The 17,502-nt window shown below is 45.6% G+C and overlaps 1 protein-coding gene across 3 annotated transcripts in view; it reads left to right on the plus strand.

Moving 5' to 3' along the window:
• Positions 1 to 1,036: 1,036 nt before the first annotated feature.
• Positions 1,037 to 17,502, plus strand: part of LOC142912467 (uncharacterized) — a 33,514-nt gene continuing 17,048 nt past the window's right edge. Inside the window, exons 1-3 of one of the 3 annotated variants that reach the window (XM_076060659.1) lie at positions 1,037 to 1,273; positions 1,919 to 2,038; positions 6,244 to 6,392. In XM_076060659.1, the coding sequence (XP_075916774.1) occupies positions 1,234 to 1,273; positions 1,919 to 2,038; positions 6,244 to 6,392 (309 nt within the window). In that variant the 5' untranslated portion in view covers positions 1,037 to 1,233. Of the gene's footprint in view, positions 1,274 to 1,918; positions 2,039 to 6,243; positions 6,393 to 13,952; positions 14,918 to 17,502 lie in introns of those variants that run through there. The other 2 variants (XM_076060658.1, XR_012934093.1) reach the window with 2 other exon arrangements.

Consider the following 17,502-nt stretch of genomic DNA (forward strand, 5'->3'; position numbering starts at 1 on the left):
GGATGTTCCACTTATTACACAGTCAAGTACTGTGTAATATTTTCATCGGCTGCGTAAGTAACACTGTTTGGAAGCTACCTGTGTCTTTGTATGATTGTTTATATGTTTACTGTGCTACAAACCCGGCGACCTGAGATCGATTCCCACTTATGGTCAACATCAGTGACGATTATTTGACCTGGTTCTAGGGCTCTCCTAGGTTGAATCAGCCTCAAATGAGTGTCTGGTGCAGTGTATAAACATCGAGACTCGGAATACATAGGTGGCCGGGCGTGGTGTTTTGCCACGCACCTCCAGGTGTGCCGTGCCGGCCTTCGTAGCTGCATAGGTACTGATACTGGCTAAAAGCACTTGCCCCAACAGTCAGGGGATCTTTGTCTTTGTGTAACGCTTTGTGGACGCTGCCTGGCCTGTCGCTCCATACTAAAATCCAAACCTATTCCGCCACAGTTATAATTGTGATGAACACTTATTAATGTTTACTCAGAAAAACCTCACAGAGTCTCGACTCATTCATAGGAGGGTCTTGCCAATGTTAAACAGTATAGTGGACAATGGTCTTCCAAATGTAATCCCAATGGAGTAGTTCGCAGATCACGTTTAAGCATTGGGATGTCTTGCCAATAACCAGAGTTGGGAATAATCGGAGGATCCAGATGATATGGCAGTAGGGTACAACAAATATTCTTCTTTTGTACAGCTGATGTAGATACAGCGACAACGACTACATTGTTACATTCAGGTGGTCAAGCCAGACAACCGCATGAGGAGTAGCAGAGTGTATCGCTGTGATGTCTCATTCATATTTGTGGATCGGGGCATTGCGTCGTTATATGTAGTATGGTCTACTCTGGGTGACCACAGCCGCACACTACTGGAGAGTTAAACATTTGCCATTCGCGCATCAGGTATCCGCATCTACTGCGATTGTTTGTACAGTAGATGCAGTTCATGGTGATAGTTGAGCTTCGTAGAAGATCAAATCCACGGATCTTCTGCGTTGGGTCTTTCACAACAAGGTGATTGTTCTTGAGTTCTTTTGAACGCCATTCATCTCTCCGAGCTTCATCATGGGGTTCAACTCGCATTGTTTAAAGTTAAGCACATGGGTACAAAAGAGCTTGCATGACTTCGAGCGATGACAAGGGATGTTAATGAGGTCTTAATTAATGGGAAGGCGAATGTTTTCATGGATTTGCAGGTATTTTCCGGAGGGTTGGAGCATTGCGGTGGATGGGTTTGGGAGAGATTTGTGAGAGCATGGACAACGAAGGTAATGGGGTCAGCTTGAGTGTTCCAGGGATACACTGCATTACATTGTTCATTTGGACATCAACAAAGTGAGTGGTGACTACTTTTACACTATACTGGTGCACAGTATTCGGCTACAGAGTACACAAGGGCCATCGTTGATGTCTGTAGCACTGGGTGCTGATGCTCCTCAGCTAATGTTTACCAGTTTCTATGGAGAGGGTTTGACCCCTTGTTTTGGTCATGGCAGCTACCTTTTTCAGGTGATCGCGAAAGGTTAGCGTACAGTCCAGCTTCACTAAGAGATAGATTGGAGTAGGGTCGTGTGGCACGGGCAGCCAAGATATTGGGAACAACTTGAGTACAGCAAATGTTGTATTGTAATTCTAAGTGCCCGCGGCTATGCACCTGACATTGACCAACCCGCACTGAACAGCGTCGCGACGAATGGGGGGAGACCCTCATCCAGCAGTTAATTGACGAAGAAGCTCGATAGGAAACCAGTTATTTAATGGAATTCTAACTCCAAAACTGTGACATGGCATTAAACCACTTAAGGGGGGAAGGGGGGTGAACAGTTTACATTCGTAATTGCTATCTCCAGTTTATCGTTGACCATATCGGCAGATTAATCAAATAATCGAATCGACATCTTCATTTCTGGCAGGCGGAGGTGGAGCGAGTCACGTGACCACGGCCTGGACCTATTCAATGAGCATCACCATAGCAACTTTTCCAATGATGATAATGGTGGTGATGATGGCAATGGCAGGACTCAAAGTTATCGGTAAGAGCTACAGAGAGGAGTGTATAGTGTTTTTGTCTCTTTGGGTGTCTTTGCGCACCTGTCTGTGGAGAACAGTGGTGCAGCGGTGAGAGGTGTGCTACGAACCTGTCCACCCGAGTTCGATTCTCGCTCACGGCCAACACCAGTGGTAGCGATTATTTGAACCGGTCCTGGGCCTCCCCTAGGTCGACTCAGCCTAAAATTAATATCTGATACGGTGTGTAGTAAACATCGCCACTGAGGAGACGAAGGCGGTCGGCCGTGATGCTGTACCAAAGCTGCTAACAGCACTTGCCCCAGCAGTCTGTTAAGGCAATATGGGGGATCTTATTATTTAAGTGAGTCTCTGTCTGCCTCTGTCAGGTTGGAACAATTAACCGGCTGCATCAATTCGGTTACCAGGACTAAAACTAAACTAAACTATGAACTTTTTATTTTACCAGGTAAGACCCACTGAGCTATGTAGCTCCTTTTCAGAAGCAGCCTGGCCACAATTGATTGCTGAACAAAATGGCTTACCATGTTGAATTTAATAGCAAACAAATACTCTAAATGCGTGATGTTGATTCTAAATGTGAAGGGGAAAACCGGAAGACCTGGATAAAAACATGCGAACTCCAAATATACAGGCGTCAGGGTCGGGATCGAACCCACAACCTCTTGTATACGAGGCGAAGTAGGAAACATCTTCGAACCACCGTGGGACACGGCTAACACTAGCAGTGAGTGATATCTGCATCAGCCCTGGGCCTCTGCTAGTTCCTCTGATCCTTACAATGTCTAACCCTGGTTTGTAGTGTTTAACATCAGCACTGGAGAGGCAAAGATGGCCAGGCATAATGACGACACCCTCTCGTGTTAATCAGTCTAGGTTATTCGGTTTGTTGAGCCAGCTGACCAGGATTGGGCAATACTTAGCTCACTTTTCATCCAGTCTCTATGTATCTCTATGGGTCTCTATGAGTATTTGGCTGCAATAAATTCCCAAAGGATAAGCCACTTCTTTGAGCTATCGTAAGTGGCCAGGTCGCTTCTTGACATCTGTGTTAAAGAGCTTTATACCTCATCGGATTCATCCAGTATAAATAAATACCTGATTATGAAAAATATCTATTCCGCTCAATGGGCCTTGCCTGGTAAAAAATATATACAAGTAGCGCTCACAGCACATAAATGGAATGCGTTTGTAAAAGTGGGTAGAAAATATAATTCACACACATGTGAGTGCCGGTTATGCTTATCATTTCCAAGGTTTGAGGTTTTTGTAAAAAAACTTGCAATCCACTTGTGCGTGTCGTGCGGTGTGAAAACTGCACTGTTGCATGGAAATACATTCGATGGCGTTATCAGAGATCTACCGCCCAGCAACGCAATGTTCACCGCGTTATTTTTCATAAGAACTACAGTGCACCAAAGCAAGCTGCCCAACTCCATCACAAAATTATACACGGGTAATTTTGATGCGTATATATTACAATAGGCCGACTACGGGACTGTATCAGCTGTAGTTTGTTGTTTATTGCTGGTATTAAAACATTACTGTAGTAATAGTTAAAGATAGCAAGTCATGTGCGTATGTTGAACTTCTTTCACACCGTACGTAGCCAACCGTGCTAATCGAAATGCAAATGCACTGCGGAATGAGGACCTGTGCAGCTTATGTGTGCTGTGAGCGCTACTTGTATTTCGGACTTGTTGCCTAATGTGCGGGATCGTAGAGGTGGGAGCATAGCAATGCAATACAAATAATGGATGCTGCTGCACTGCCCAGTGCTGCCAAGAATGTAGCTCTGTAGTCCAGTGGCAACAACTCTGCGTGTGTGTGCGTGCTGGTGGTCACCTATTGGGGTGCCGTGGTGGCGAGATGTTATCTTCATCGACTGGTATGCAGGGGGTCATGGGTTCAATCCCGACCCTCCTATATATTTGGAGTTTGCATCTCTCGCTCTCTCTCTTCCCGTGATCACATGGATTTTTTTCCGGGTCCTCCGGTTTTTCCCTCCACATTTAGAAACAACACACATCTAGTTTTTTTGATGCTATAAATTTCCACATGATGATAATCCACTTCCTTGAGCTGTCATTCATGGCCAGGTTGCTTCTGAAAAAGAGCCAAGAGCTCAGTGGGCCTTACTTGGTAAAATAAAATAGTTGAGTTTTTTTTTCATTTCAATGTCCAATTTTATTGAGGGACTGTGTGCTATCTTGGTGTGGTCTGGGATTGTGTGTTGTCTTGGTGTGGTCTGGGACTGTATGTTGTCTTGGAGTAGTCTGGGACTGTGTGCTGTCTTGGTGTTGTCTGGGACTCTATGTTGTCTTGGTGTTGTCTGGGACTGTGTGTTGTCTTGGTGTGGTCTTGGACTTCTTGATGTTTTGCTCTTGATCCAAACTTGCATGTCGTGTTAAAAATTTGGCACGAAAGTATGTGTAATGACGACTTGACAGACTTTATTGAAGACACTTTATTGAAGACACGCTCACTTGACATCAGGCGGAGATCCCACTGCGCATCTGCCTTATACATAAACACGAGGCCACATGCCCCTTCTCGATCCTTCTCGCTGACTCTGGATGCTCCCTCTACCGGCAGACTCTACCGTCTTCTTCTGTCACCTGACCACGCTCCCTTCTCGAACATTCCCGTAGCCACCAGTCCTTTCACACTCAAAACTGATACCCCTGTCATTACCTCCCGTGGCCACTAGTCACCTCACACCGCATGCAGGCCCTATTGTCATTACATATGTATATTTGCAATATTGTACTTATATACTTTATTTACTTAGTTATTCATATTTAGATTATTTGGATGCAATACATTTCCACATGATATACCAGTTTGTTGATTTATCATGCGTGATAGCCAGGTCGCCTCTGAAAAAGAGATAATAGCTCAGTTGGCCTTACCTGGTAAAATAAAAATAGTTTCGTTTTTATTTAGGCACCATCCACACTCAACCTTGTATAGAGTCAGCGCACTTTAGTGGATGCCCTCATTCCAACAGTGGCGTAATTGACTATGGTAGTCCCATGCTCGTAAGTCAAAGACAATGTAGAAATTATCAGATCATGTTTTTTTGCATGATTTGCCGCAAGTACATGTGGTTAATGCAGACTTGATGCCTTGCAAAAGGTATGCATTTGATGTTTGAACATCTTAACATCTCCTGTTTTCGTGCCAGAAAGGGTTAAACCTATTCTTATTTTTCATCATACATGATACTGGCAAAAGGGTCCCATATATATGTAATGAGTCCAACTGAGTCACAGACGTTGTTCTTCAGAGGCAACACATTTATTGTAACACGTGTATAAAAAGGGTTAACTGCCTTTTTACCAGATACAGCCTGGGGTGGTGAACACCCAGCTAACTACATTATACATAGCAGTTACAGCTACGAAGGGTCGGACCCTCACTCGGGTCCCCGGTCAGGTGTTGATGCCTCTTCAGACGTAGGATGTAGAGCTTGAAGCTTGTAAACGTAGAGCTTCCAGCTTGTAGAACGAAGCGACCCTGGTCCCTCTCAGGGACCCACCTTATATCCTCCTGGGTCGGGGCCAGCTCGCCCCTTGGCCCCGCCCACCTTCGCGAGCGTTCTAGCTCCCTCTCGATCCCTCTTGATAGCTCTCCCTGGACACGTGATCACCCCCTAGCCCCCCCCCCTCCCCCCCCACCTGGGGCCTTCTCTGTGGACACTGCAGATCACGTATCTACGTGGCCAACCAGAGTGCCATGGTCTGGGGCAACCCTGTCCCTGGGATGACACTCTCCTGGCCTTGTGGGAGCCCGCACTACATGCTATGCATGGTGGCCGCGCTATCCCAGCGCTCACCATGCCCTGCTAGGGCTGGTACTACACTCGCCTGAAGAAGACTGCTTGTGTTGTGATCGAAACGTCATGGGTTTTTTGCTTTTAATTTAGATTTTGGTTTTCTATCTACGTGACTTTACCGAAAGAACCAAGACTATGAATTCCTGCAGTCACGAAAGTTTTAAGTCTATAGATGATTCAATTGTTCATTCAACGAATCGACATTCAGATCATATCGTGTTTTTGCATTGTTTGTTGTAACGTTTTGACCCTGTGCCCCGACTAGACATCTGTGAAAAAGAGCTTTATAGCTCATCGGATTCGTCCAGTATGAACACATTCTGATTTTGATATCTCATGGGCAGCTCTAATAACATCACTTTGTGACTGCAGATGCGTGCGATGAACAGATGGATGAAGCACTGAGTGTGCACTACGGGGAATCCGTACTCCTGAATTGTTCACTGCCACTGAATCACAAAGTGCGTCGCTTGAAATCTATGCAGTGGAAGAAAACACTCCCCAACAAACCATCAAGTAACGTGAGTTGATGTGAGATGTGGATTGTCACAAAGACGTTTTTAGTTTCAGATTTAGATTGTATTTATGTTGGATATGCGCCTTTTTCCAATATTAATATTAACAAGAAATTTGCTTATACATATATACTTTTTTTAAATAATAAATGAATAAAAACATAAGAGCATAGTAATTGAAAAACAACACGCAAGCCAAAAAGACGCCTTGTCCTCCCGTAGTGGGTGAAAGCGGAGATAAGAGCGTGCTAACGAACTCAGCAGCAGACCTTGGCAATAATTGGATTGGGGAAATTGCAAGGCAATTATCACAGGCTATCTGTGTGCAAGGTAGGGCTAACCTAAACAAACCGCAGTGGAGGCCATGAGAGGGCCGTTGTTTTGAAATTAAGTAATGAGGCAGACAGAACATTGACACTAACACTCCACCTTATAATGGGAAAATAAATAAATAAATAATGCGCCCCAAGGACAACCTTACAACCAGCACGGGCTGTTTAAAAAAAAACACACAGCTGAGAGCAAGCGGTGCCTAGGGTCGCGGAGAGTTCACGTTAGCCTAGATATAGGTGAGTAAAAAAACTCAACCATTTATTCTGCATCTTCTAGCGTTAAAGTTCAAAGTTCGACAACAGGAGTAGGCTTAACTATCGATCCTCGTGCTCGCTCCAATTGGAGGCAAGGCTACGAGCTACAGCAATGAATTGTTGCCCATTTGCTAAACCACTACTGAATGTTAATTCATCTTTAATAAGTTCCTGTTCAACCTGACCACAGCGTATGACAAACACAGAATTTTTACTAAAGTCAAAACAAATTCCCTAACCTTAGCATAGGCGAATAATAGCGCAGTGTTGACCCAAGGGCAATGGAAGAGGAGCAGAGGCGCCTTTGTCTAGATTGTAGCGTGAGAGAGAGGACAGACGCCAAGCAATTATTTCAGCACCTGCGTTCACAAGGCCGAAAACAGAGATAACGCTTCCCCACCACAGCCAGACGGAAATTAATGAGGAGCCTTGAGATGCGCGGCGTGTGTAGACCGAAAAACAGCTCAAAGCGCAGCCCTGAAGGGAAGACTGAGAGAGTTTTCACAGGCTGTCTGTGCTAAAGCTAGCAGTTGCAGGAAAATGAGGCAGAGACTGAGACAGACAGCGAGAGAGTGGGACAAGTAGTTTCATTTAAAGGCCATGAGCTATGTCCCGCTGGCATGGCCTTGCAGAGACTTGAGCGATGTTAAACCGAGGGCCAATGAATAAGAGGGTCTCCCGGCCGCCTTTGTCTCCCTTTTTGGTACTATTTGTACTGAATATCCTGGTGACTTAGTGTTAATCTTTTGTCTCTCTCTAACCTCGATGTGGTCAGCCTCATGTTTTCCTATTTTCATCCGTATCTCTCCCTCCCCTCTCTCGGGCCGCGAGGGGGGATCTCTGTCAAAACCACTTTGATTGGTAGCCACACCTCCTGTGGGACCTGTCCCTGGGTTACGTCCGCGTGGCTCGGAGTGTGGTAAACTGACACTCCCGTATATGTTATGTGTATCAACATCTGGGGGTTTAACTGGTTGCAGCTAGTGCCGATTCTTTCTCTCTCACGAGGGCATGCAGACGCTCTACCTCCTCTATTAGGGACAGTTTCTCCTCTCTTTCCCTTTCAAAATTTTCCTCATTCCATAATCTTTCTCTGTCTGTCTGTGTGAGAAGATATGAGTCTAACATTGCTATTTCTGCAATTTTTACATCGTTTTCACTTTTGTCACATTTTATCAAGTCCTTACATTAGTGTCTCAATGTCATCAATACGGCTTTGATCCCATGTGTCTCTCTGATTTGTTTGCTCTGTAACAGATTGGCCTGCACGTTTTGACACAGGTTCCCAATATCCCGCAATCCACTCAAAAACTCCTCTTAATACAAGCATCTCTGGTATTCCTTCAGAGTACATCTCAAAGCAGTTGTATCACAAAATGCATCAGTTCGACTTGTGTTAATAATCTTACTCCAACTATCTTTGTTATACTCTGCTACTCTGGTATTTTCCATCAGAGTGCGTTTAATGTTTGTTTTACACCCGTTTACAGTCGCAGGGCAATGTTTGTTCACAATACCTTGATTAATACAACAGTGATTCGTTCCTTAATTCAAGCATAAACTGTCTGCGAGAGATCCCGGACGAGCCCCCAATTTGTTGTATATGTGGGTGTGAACCTACAGCAGGGGTTACTCTCCAGAGAGAGGCACATCACGCAAACATGACCAATCAGATACAGATAGCTCAGACAGCTCACCAGAGAGACACACGACACGTAAAAATCACCAACGCAAAACCACCCGCACCACAGATGACAAACACAGGAATCCCGACAACTATGAAGCATGAGACAAACATAAATACAGCACATCACCTAGCAGGCACCACACATGTAGTAGATGGCATGAAGGTCAAGGACAAAAACACTCACCACATAGACACAGCTCAAGGAGATCATGCACACCAACCCACAAGTATGGATCACAAGGCCCACATAAGATAAACAAGGGACACAAGCCACGGGACAGATACGAATCCTCGGACAGAGGGAGATCACGACACAGACTCAGGAAACATGACAGTAGTGATAGCGAAGGCAGGGACAGCTCGAGTGAGCACTCCTCAGGAACAGACGCCACTGACGATGATCAACACACTTTCAATAGTAAAACCCTCAAACTAATGGACAAAGAGCTCGTGAGAATTCCCTATTTCGATCCACACAACAAGAATAGGGATATGCACACTCACATCGCAACATTATAAGCAGAAGCAATGATCCGGGGTCTGGGTAAATCAGCAGAAAAGGCGTGTTTATTATCAAGAAGCCTACATGAATCCGCCAGACCATGGGTAACATCCCTGCCAAATAGGGTCAAGAGTGATTTCAAACAATTGAGCCGAGCAGTAATTAAGAGATTTGGGGAATACTCCACACGATCCGAAGGATTAAACGCGGCAAAATTGATGACTCAGCGTGTAGACGAAGACCCACGAGATTATCTCCTACGCTTCAAGAGAGCATATTACGCAGGTGACGTGGACAACGCCCAGGAAGAAGAGAAAATATTAAAAGTTATGTTCTTCCAATCACTAAGACCTGAAATAATGAGAACAGTAGGAATGATACTGGACCCCGAGACTGCCTCCCTACGCCAGATCGAAAGCAAATCCCACACGGCCTGGGTGAACGAACGGAGAACCACTAGCATTGCCAAAACACACATCATCACCAAAGATAAAGAACGCCTCGATCTGGAGGGAAGCGAATTACCAAGAAATAATAACACCACACGGGACGGACATGAAACCCCCCAGGAGAGGGCGCCAAATCCACTAGAATCAACACCCATCAGCAACACGCTGAATAACGTTCCACGTGGGGAGAGAAGCGAGGCCAGAGGAACCTGACACCCACGGCCGCCACAGCCCTGGAATACAGAAGAGGGCGGATCTTGGAACTATGGAGGAGGGAGAGCGAGTGACGGGTCATACCTACCCCGCGGAGGCCGACGCCCACCAAGCCAATCACCATATCGTCTCCCACTGCCACCTCCACTAGCAATAGGGCATAGACCACAGTCAGCCAACAGGAGTCGATACGCCCACCACAGTCAGATGGAAAGAGAACACCAAGAGAGTATGAAGACTCTCATGCAAACAGCAAAGGCAAGAATATCAACAGAACACACACAGAAAGAGGATGCACCCAACGCAAAGATAGCCCAAGCGAACATAAGAAACTCAAGAAACCCAAAGCAGTCACCGAAGTGGTACCAGAGGGTAAAGGGTACTATCTGGGGGAATTAATTCCCATAGGACCGGTCGGACGAGTCCACGTGGAAGTAATACTGCAAGACACCCTGACCAGCCAGGGTCTTTGTGATACTGGAGCAGAAATATCCATGATATCCAGAGACCTATTTGATGAACTCCAGACTTCCCTCCAGAGGAAGAATGAAACACTACAGATGATACCAAGTAGGCTTTCCTACTCAGGATGCGAAGGGACCCACATGCAACCATTGGGCAAGGTCATGATGAAGCTCACGTTCAACAAAATCAACATGAGCCATCCACTATATGTCGTACAGAACCCAGGAAAAGAGCTGATCATTGGGATCGAACTACTGAATCGCCTTAAACCCATTATGAACCTTGAATCCCGACAAATATGGGCATAGTCAATGCTGGAGCAGCATAAGGATCCAGAAGATGAAGAAGCTGGAAAAGACTCTACGGGAATTCAAACGATAACACAATAACCCAACACCCTGTCACAGACAATCAAGAACGAAACCAAGCATCCCGCAGAAATACAGACCACTCAACTACTGACCAACAGACTGGGAAAGGACCTTGAGGAAGCCGACCTACGACCAGTAGTTCCCAAGGACTGTCCCCTCATGGAGTATATACCGCCTACTAGTGGCCACACAGGTGAACAGGGGACTGGTGAAGGAGAACCCAAGGCCAGGAGTATATTCCCCTCGGGTGAAGCAAAGACACATATTTACGAAAATCGCCACCTGTGGCAGCCAGGAGCAGAATCACGCCGATTCCCAATTCCACGGAAAGCACCCACGACCTACCAACACAATTACACCCACAGAGGACAGGGTAACCATCCCGCGAGGCAATGGCCCACAGGCTGGGAGCGATCACAGCGTGCAGGGACGCATATTTGCGAAGATCGCGGCATGTGGCAACCAAGAGCAGAATCATGCCGGGTCCCACTGCCACGACACACGAGGGATCAAACACAATCTGCCCACTTCCGATCGATCCCACCACCAGCTTTACCAGGAGAGAGCAGAGGGTATGAGAAATAGGGAGACAGGGGTGAGCTTGGCTGTGCCACAAAAGGTAACACAGGCACGTGACGAATCGCTCACAGGGGTTGAGAGGAAGCTTTCAGTGAGAGAGGTGTCCACTGAGCTGAGGAAAAATCACAGCCCCGTTAAAGAAATTAAGCAAACTGCTGGTGAACAGGAAAATCAGGAGAGTGATGATTGGGAAAAATTAAATGTGTCGGGCACCAGTTCTGATAATGTGGTGGAGAACGCAAGTGTTGCACCCGTAATTGACACACCTATCAAACCGGGAAACATCATTGCATTGAAGTGTGATCCGACAGGAGATGATAACCAACCGCAGGGAGGGGAAGTAAAACCTGATTGTCTGGTAAAAGGAAATGCCACCCCTTGTGTCGCGAAATTGTGTGAGGGTACTACGAGTGTGGCAGAGAAAAGTGCTACAGAGACTTACAAACATAAGTCTTTGAGTGAAAAATTCTGCTCTGGCACACTATGGAGGGATGAAGATCAGAGTGTTGAAGTGGAGGAGATGAATATCCATGACGGATCGAGAATTTTGTTGAAATACAGAGTACTCAGAGGCACGGAATCGCATCGTGGCCCAGAAGCAAATCGACTCCCAGAGTCAACCGATGCACACAGGGCTGCGGAGAAAGCAAACGTCCCCGACAATCGAGCACGGAAGCTCGTGGTGTCTACTGATCCTGGTTACGCACAGCATAATTTCACGCCACATAATCCCAGATGGTAAGAGAGGGATAAAAAAATGACCGATACGAACAAGTAAACCGTACTCATTTGGCGAAAGCCATAACGAAGATGAACCCGGATGATGATTACACTAAAATACCTGGCCATGAGAGATATGATGATATACTCTTGACCAAAGGTGGCAGTAAGGTTGCCAAGAACTTGGTAAACATGTTGCAAAGAAGTAGCATGAGGGAAACGGTGTGCCACCGTGTTCGAAACCGCTATCCAGCGTTTCCCAGGAAGTAAAAACAAAATCGCTGTCTAACAATAATTGATAAGAACCGATGTAACATGTTGCCTTAATATTTTTCTTCTTTTCTTATTTCAAATGTAATCATGCTAAGTTGTGACACGTACGCGCGCGTTGTAAGGAAATAATTCCAAGCTTGAGGACTGTCGATGGTTCAAGATGGAAAAAGGCATATCTTTTTTTTTTAAATAACCCGTGGCCATTTGACCACGATTCATTTTAAAAGGGTAGAATGTTGGATATGCGCCTTTTTCCAAAATTAATATTAACAAGAAATTTGGTTATACATATAAACTAAAAAAAAAAACATAAGAGCATAGTAACTGAAAAACAACACGTAAGCCAAAAAGACGCCTTGTCCTCCTGTAGTGGGTGAAAGCGGAGATAAGAGCGTGCTAACGAACTCAGCAGCAGACCTTGGCAATAATTGGGTTGGGGAAATTGCAAGGCAATTATCACAGGCTATCTGTGTGCAAGGTAGGGCTAACCTAAACAAACCGCACGTGGAGGCCATGAGAGGGCCGTTGTTTTAAAATTAAATAATGAGGCAGACAAAATATTGACACTAACACTCCACCTTATAACGAATTAATTAATTAACGGGCCCCAAGGACAACCTTCCAACCAGCACAGGCCGTTTTAAAAAAAACACAGCTGAGAGCAAGCGGTGCCTAGGGTCGAGGAGAGTTAACGTTAGCCTACATATAGGTGAGTCAAAGAAAAACTTAAACATTTTTTCTGCATCTTCTAGCGTTAAAGTTCAAAATTCGACAACAGGAGTAGGCTAAACTATCGATCCTCGTGCTTGCTCCAATTGGAGACAAGGCTACGAGCTACAGCAATGAATTATTGCCCATTTGCTAATCCAATACTGAATGTTAATTCATCTTTAATAAGATCCTGTACAACCTGACCGCAGCGTATGACAAACACAGAATTTTTACTAAAGTCAAAACGAATTCCCTAACCTTAGCATAGGCGAATAATAGCGCAGTGTTGACCCAAGGGCAATGGAAGAGGAGCAGAGGCGCCTTTGTCTAGATCGTAGCGTGAGAGAGAGGACAGACGCCAAGCAATTATTTCAGCACCTGCGTTCACAAGGCCGAAAACAGAGATAACGCTTCCCCACCACAGCCAGACGGAAATTAATGAGGAGCCTTGAGATGCACGGCGTGTATAGACCGAAAAACAGCTCAAAGCGCAGCCCTGAAGGGAAGACTGAGAGAGTTATCACAGGAGGTCTGTGCTAAAGCTAGCAGTTGCACGAAAATGGGTCAGGGACTGAGACAGACAGCGAGAGAGTGGGGCAGGGATTTTCATTTAAAGGCCATGAGCTATGTCCCGCTGGCATAGCCTTGCAAAGACTTGAGCGATGTTAAACCGAGGGCCAATGAATAAGAGGGTCTCCCGGCCGCCTTTGTCTCCCTGCCGTACCTGATGAGAGTATACATACGCTTATGAGAGCACTTTCCCTGGAGCTAAAGTCAAGAGCCACGATGGAAGACTGACACAGCAAACACAGCAGACCTCGAGTCACGTGTAGAATCATAACTGTAAGTCTGTGATGGAAATGTTAACTTAAGAAAAACTTAACCATTTCTCCGTGCGTCGGTACAGGTCGTATGAGGGAAACGTCGCCCCTCCCTTCAGGTTGTGCAACACAGACAAATACGCCTGTGAGATGATTTGAAACGCCTGTTGTTTTGATGGTATGAAAAGAGGGGGCCTGGGTCTGGGAAGCGGTGAGAGTGGGTCACACAGGGGAGAATCCCGCCTCCTTTCAGGTTGTGCAACACAGACAAAGACGCCTTGAGACGATTTGTAACACCTGCTTATTTTGATGGTCTATGGAAAGAGGAATCAATAGAACAAGGCCGTAAATGATGCATACAAGGATACACATACACAAGGACACACAGACGGACACATGCTCCAGACAACGAGACACCGACAAATCCAAAAGAAGCCCCACCTTGTGGGGAGGAGTGAAGAGGAAGGATTTTGGCATAAAAGAGGACGCTGCCGCATTGAAAACTCAGTTCAACCGGTGGGTCGGCTCACCAGAGAGTTCGGCCGGCTCATCGGAGTCCGGTTCGGCTCGGCTGAGCTCAGCTCAGCTGAGCCCATCAGCTGAGCTCGCCATCTCATCAGCAAGATGATGGTGGGTCGGCTCAGGAGCGAGCTGCGACCACTGGTCGGCTCGACTCATCATCATCGGGGCTCAACTCCCCGGAGCGGCTCCCCATCTCATCTGCAGGCGGGCAAGACCCGCTTGACAGCTCAACTCGCCCTTGCGTGGGTCGGCCTCTGCCGACGCGGAGGTCTCTGCCGCCCGCCTGGGGTGGTGAGGGTCACTGTTTAGCGACAAGACTACGAACGTGCATCGCCAGCGCCGATTGCGCAACCGTGCCAAGCGGACTCCCCTCCCGCGCATGCTATGAGCGTGCTGTGTACGCCATCGCAACTACAACAACGTGGGCCAGCTGACAAGCCGACGTCACCTCCCGCGCACGCTACGAGCGTGCTGTGTACGCCATCAACTACAACAACGTGGGCCAGCTGCCAAGCTGTCGTCCCCTCCCGCGCATGCTACGAGCGTGCTGTGTACGCCATCGCAACTACAACGACGTGTCAGCTGGTCAGCCTACGTCAACCAGTGTGGGCTAAGCCTAATCAACTGATCCGTATGATGCACACTGCTCCACTACACGACAAATCAGGCATTTGCTTGACCTAAAGACTCAACTCCAAACACTGACTATTCAAAACAATTCATATCACTCAAACATACACGGGTCCTTAACCAGAAGCCAATACTCAAGTCCATAGGCCATCAGTGGCTGTGAAGGCATTGCGGCAGATCGAGTGAACACTCCGTCGTTTATAAGTATATTCATAATATTCGCTCCTTAATATTTTGTTTTGGGCTGTACTTCTAATCGCATAAATTACCAACCGATTCATCAATACGAATTAATCCATGACCCCTTCGCCACGGAGCTACGCTCACGTGGGGGAATAACGTATCCAACCGGCTTCCTTATCAGGCGATCTGGTCCACAATTAATTAGACATTAGTCCAAGATAAGGATATCAGGGGAGAGAGCACACCCCCACTGCACCCCCTCACCCTAATCCATTGCGGTAATCATATAAATCTACCCGATGGATCTGTTGAGATATTTGTGCCTTTGGGAATAATAACTGTTTTTGATCGCCTTTTTCGTATTAATATTGTCATATAATCTTTAAGTACTTCTCATTACTGATCGCGCACGTACTCGCGTACTCTACAGAATACTCAACTGTTCCATGACCTAATGTGCTAACAACGTGATAAGGATTGCTTATGGATCTATGAATAAGTGCGGTACTGCGTGAACAATTCAAGTATAATCATTTATTATAAGGTTAAGGTTTTTTATTTAGATTAGCATATGCATGTTTTAACGACTCTCTCTCTCAGCAACAGCTCGCGTTACACGGCGGAATTAACCACAGGTGCTGGTGTCAAAGTGAAACCACGCAGTCATTGATGAGACTGTGTTGATACGGTGTTGTAATTCCAAGCCGAGAGTTGTATCTTTTAGAGTTAAGGTTTAATTAGAAATAAATTGATTAATGCAGAAGTGGTCGTGTGATTCTTTCCTGAAATCTATGCATAAGATGTGGTTCTGCGATGAAATATGAACTTGGTGACCTTACACAAACACTCTAACTGAGATATGAACTTGGGGACCTTACATTAAAATACTCAAATTGAAACCTGAACTTGGGGACCTAACATATACACACTAATCCAGACTCAGTAAATGTTAAAGCAAGAATGATATAAACTTGGGGACCTAACATAAACTATAATCCATACTCGGTAAATGCTAAAGCGATAATCATTGTATTATCCTGATCGATAATACGAAGTTAAACCACGAAGCCGAGTTGACTCAACACTAGCATAACTGCATACAATTAATTGCATTATTCCGATTGATAACCGACCCTCGTCAACGAGGCGGGGCCTGATTATCATAAAGGCTGTCATTAACATAACCACACCCACTCGCATAATTAATACGATTATATCTCAAATTAGCATAATTTATACGCATAATTCCACCAAATAACATAATTTCGGATACATTATGTAAATTTCAAAGATAATTAAATTTACATTATTTTCATTCAATTTTCATAACACCCACATATACAACATTTATTTAAACAGGAAAATTCATTTCCTTGCAACTACTTTTCGTGTTTAGTTAGTACGGTTTTACAACCTCCACATTACGCAACCGAACACAACACTGTTATACACGCTAACTCGAAAGACTAAACACTACATTCGCTTGGTATACAGGAGGTCGTGGGTTTAATCCCGACTCTAACGCCTGCTGTATATTTGGAGTTTGCATGTTTTCCCCGTGGTCACGTGTATTTTTCTCCCATTCCTCCGATGTTTCCCTCCACATGTAAAATCAACACCACTCATTTATAGTATTTGGCCGCTCTACATTTCCATGATGATAAGCCTCTACGTTGAGCTATCATTTGTGGCCAGGTCGCTTCTGAAAATAGAGCTACATAGCTCAGTGGGCCTTACGTGGTTAAATAAAAAAATAGTTTAGTCTTAAAAAATAGTGGGCAACACCTTTTTACTCGAGACAGGGCCTCCCAACTGCTACAGGAAACGCCCTCCCAAAAGCTGTGAGCCAGCCCCACGCTCGGCTCTGCTCCTCTCTCGTGGTGCAAGACCGTGGTGTAGCAGAGCGGCATCAAGATACAAGTCGTGGCAGGGAGAGCGTCTCAATTGGCCGTATTCCTTTTCAGCAATAACTATGTGCATTTCCTTGGTAATGTATGTATGTTGAACTTATTTTGCGCCATACTAAGCCAACCGTGCTAATCGGAGATATGGGGGAAGGACAACAAACTAAACATAACAAGCAGTTCTAAATACATGTGTTTTTAATCTCGATAATTTCATAGTATAGTGCATAGCTCCAGTGGCTTCCTAATATCGTAAGGAAGAGCGTTCCAGACGGCTACAGAAGCGCATCTGAAAGCACACTATACAGTGCCTGTCTTTGTTGGATTGTTAGCCATAAGCCACTGCTACTACAAGGATGACCGGAGTTTGTGTGATGGTTTATGCTCCTTAACGAGATCAGAAAGTTATTGTAGTTAATTTGAGTAATTTTATGCAGTCACGAAAGCTTTAATACTTTATTAACTCACTTCTACGGGGAAGTTACCGTTGTAATTCTGT

The sequence above is a fragment of the Petromyzon marinus genome, chromosome 5 (genome assembly GCF_048934315.1).
Source record: "Petromyzon marinus isolate PM22_M1 ecotype Great Lakes invasive population chromosome 5, UKy_Petmar_22M1.pri1.0, whole genome shotgun sequence".
In the NCBI taxonomy this organism is placed as follows: domain Eukaryota; kingdom Metazoa; phylum Chordata; class Hyperoartia; order Petromyzontiformes; family Petromyzontidae; genus Petromyzon; species Petromyzon marinus.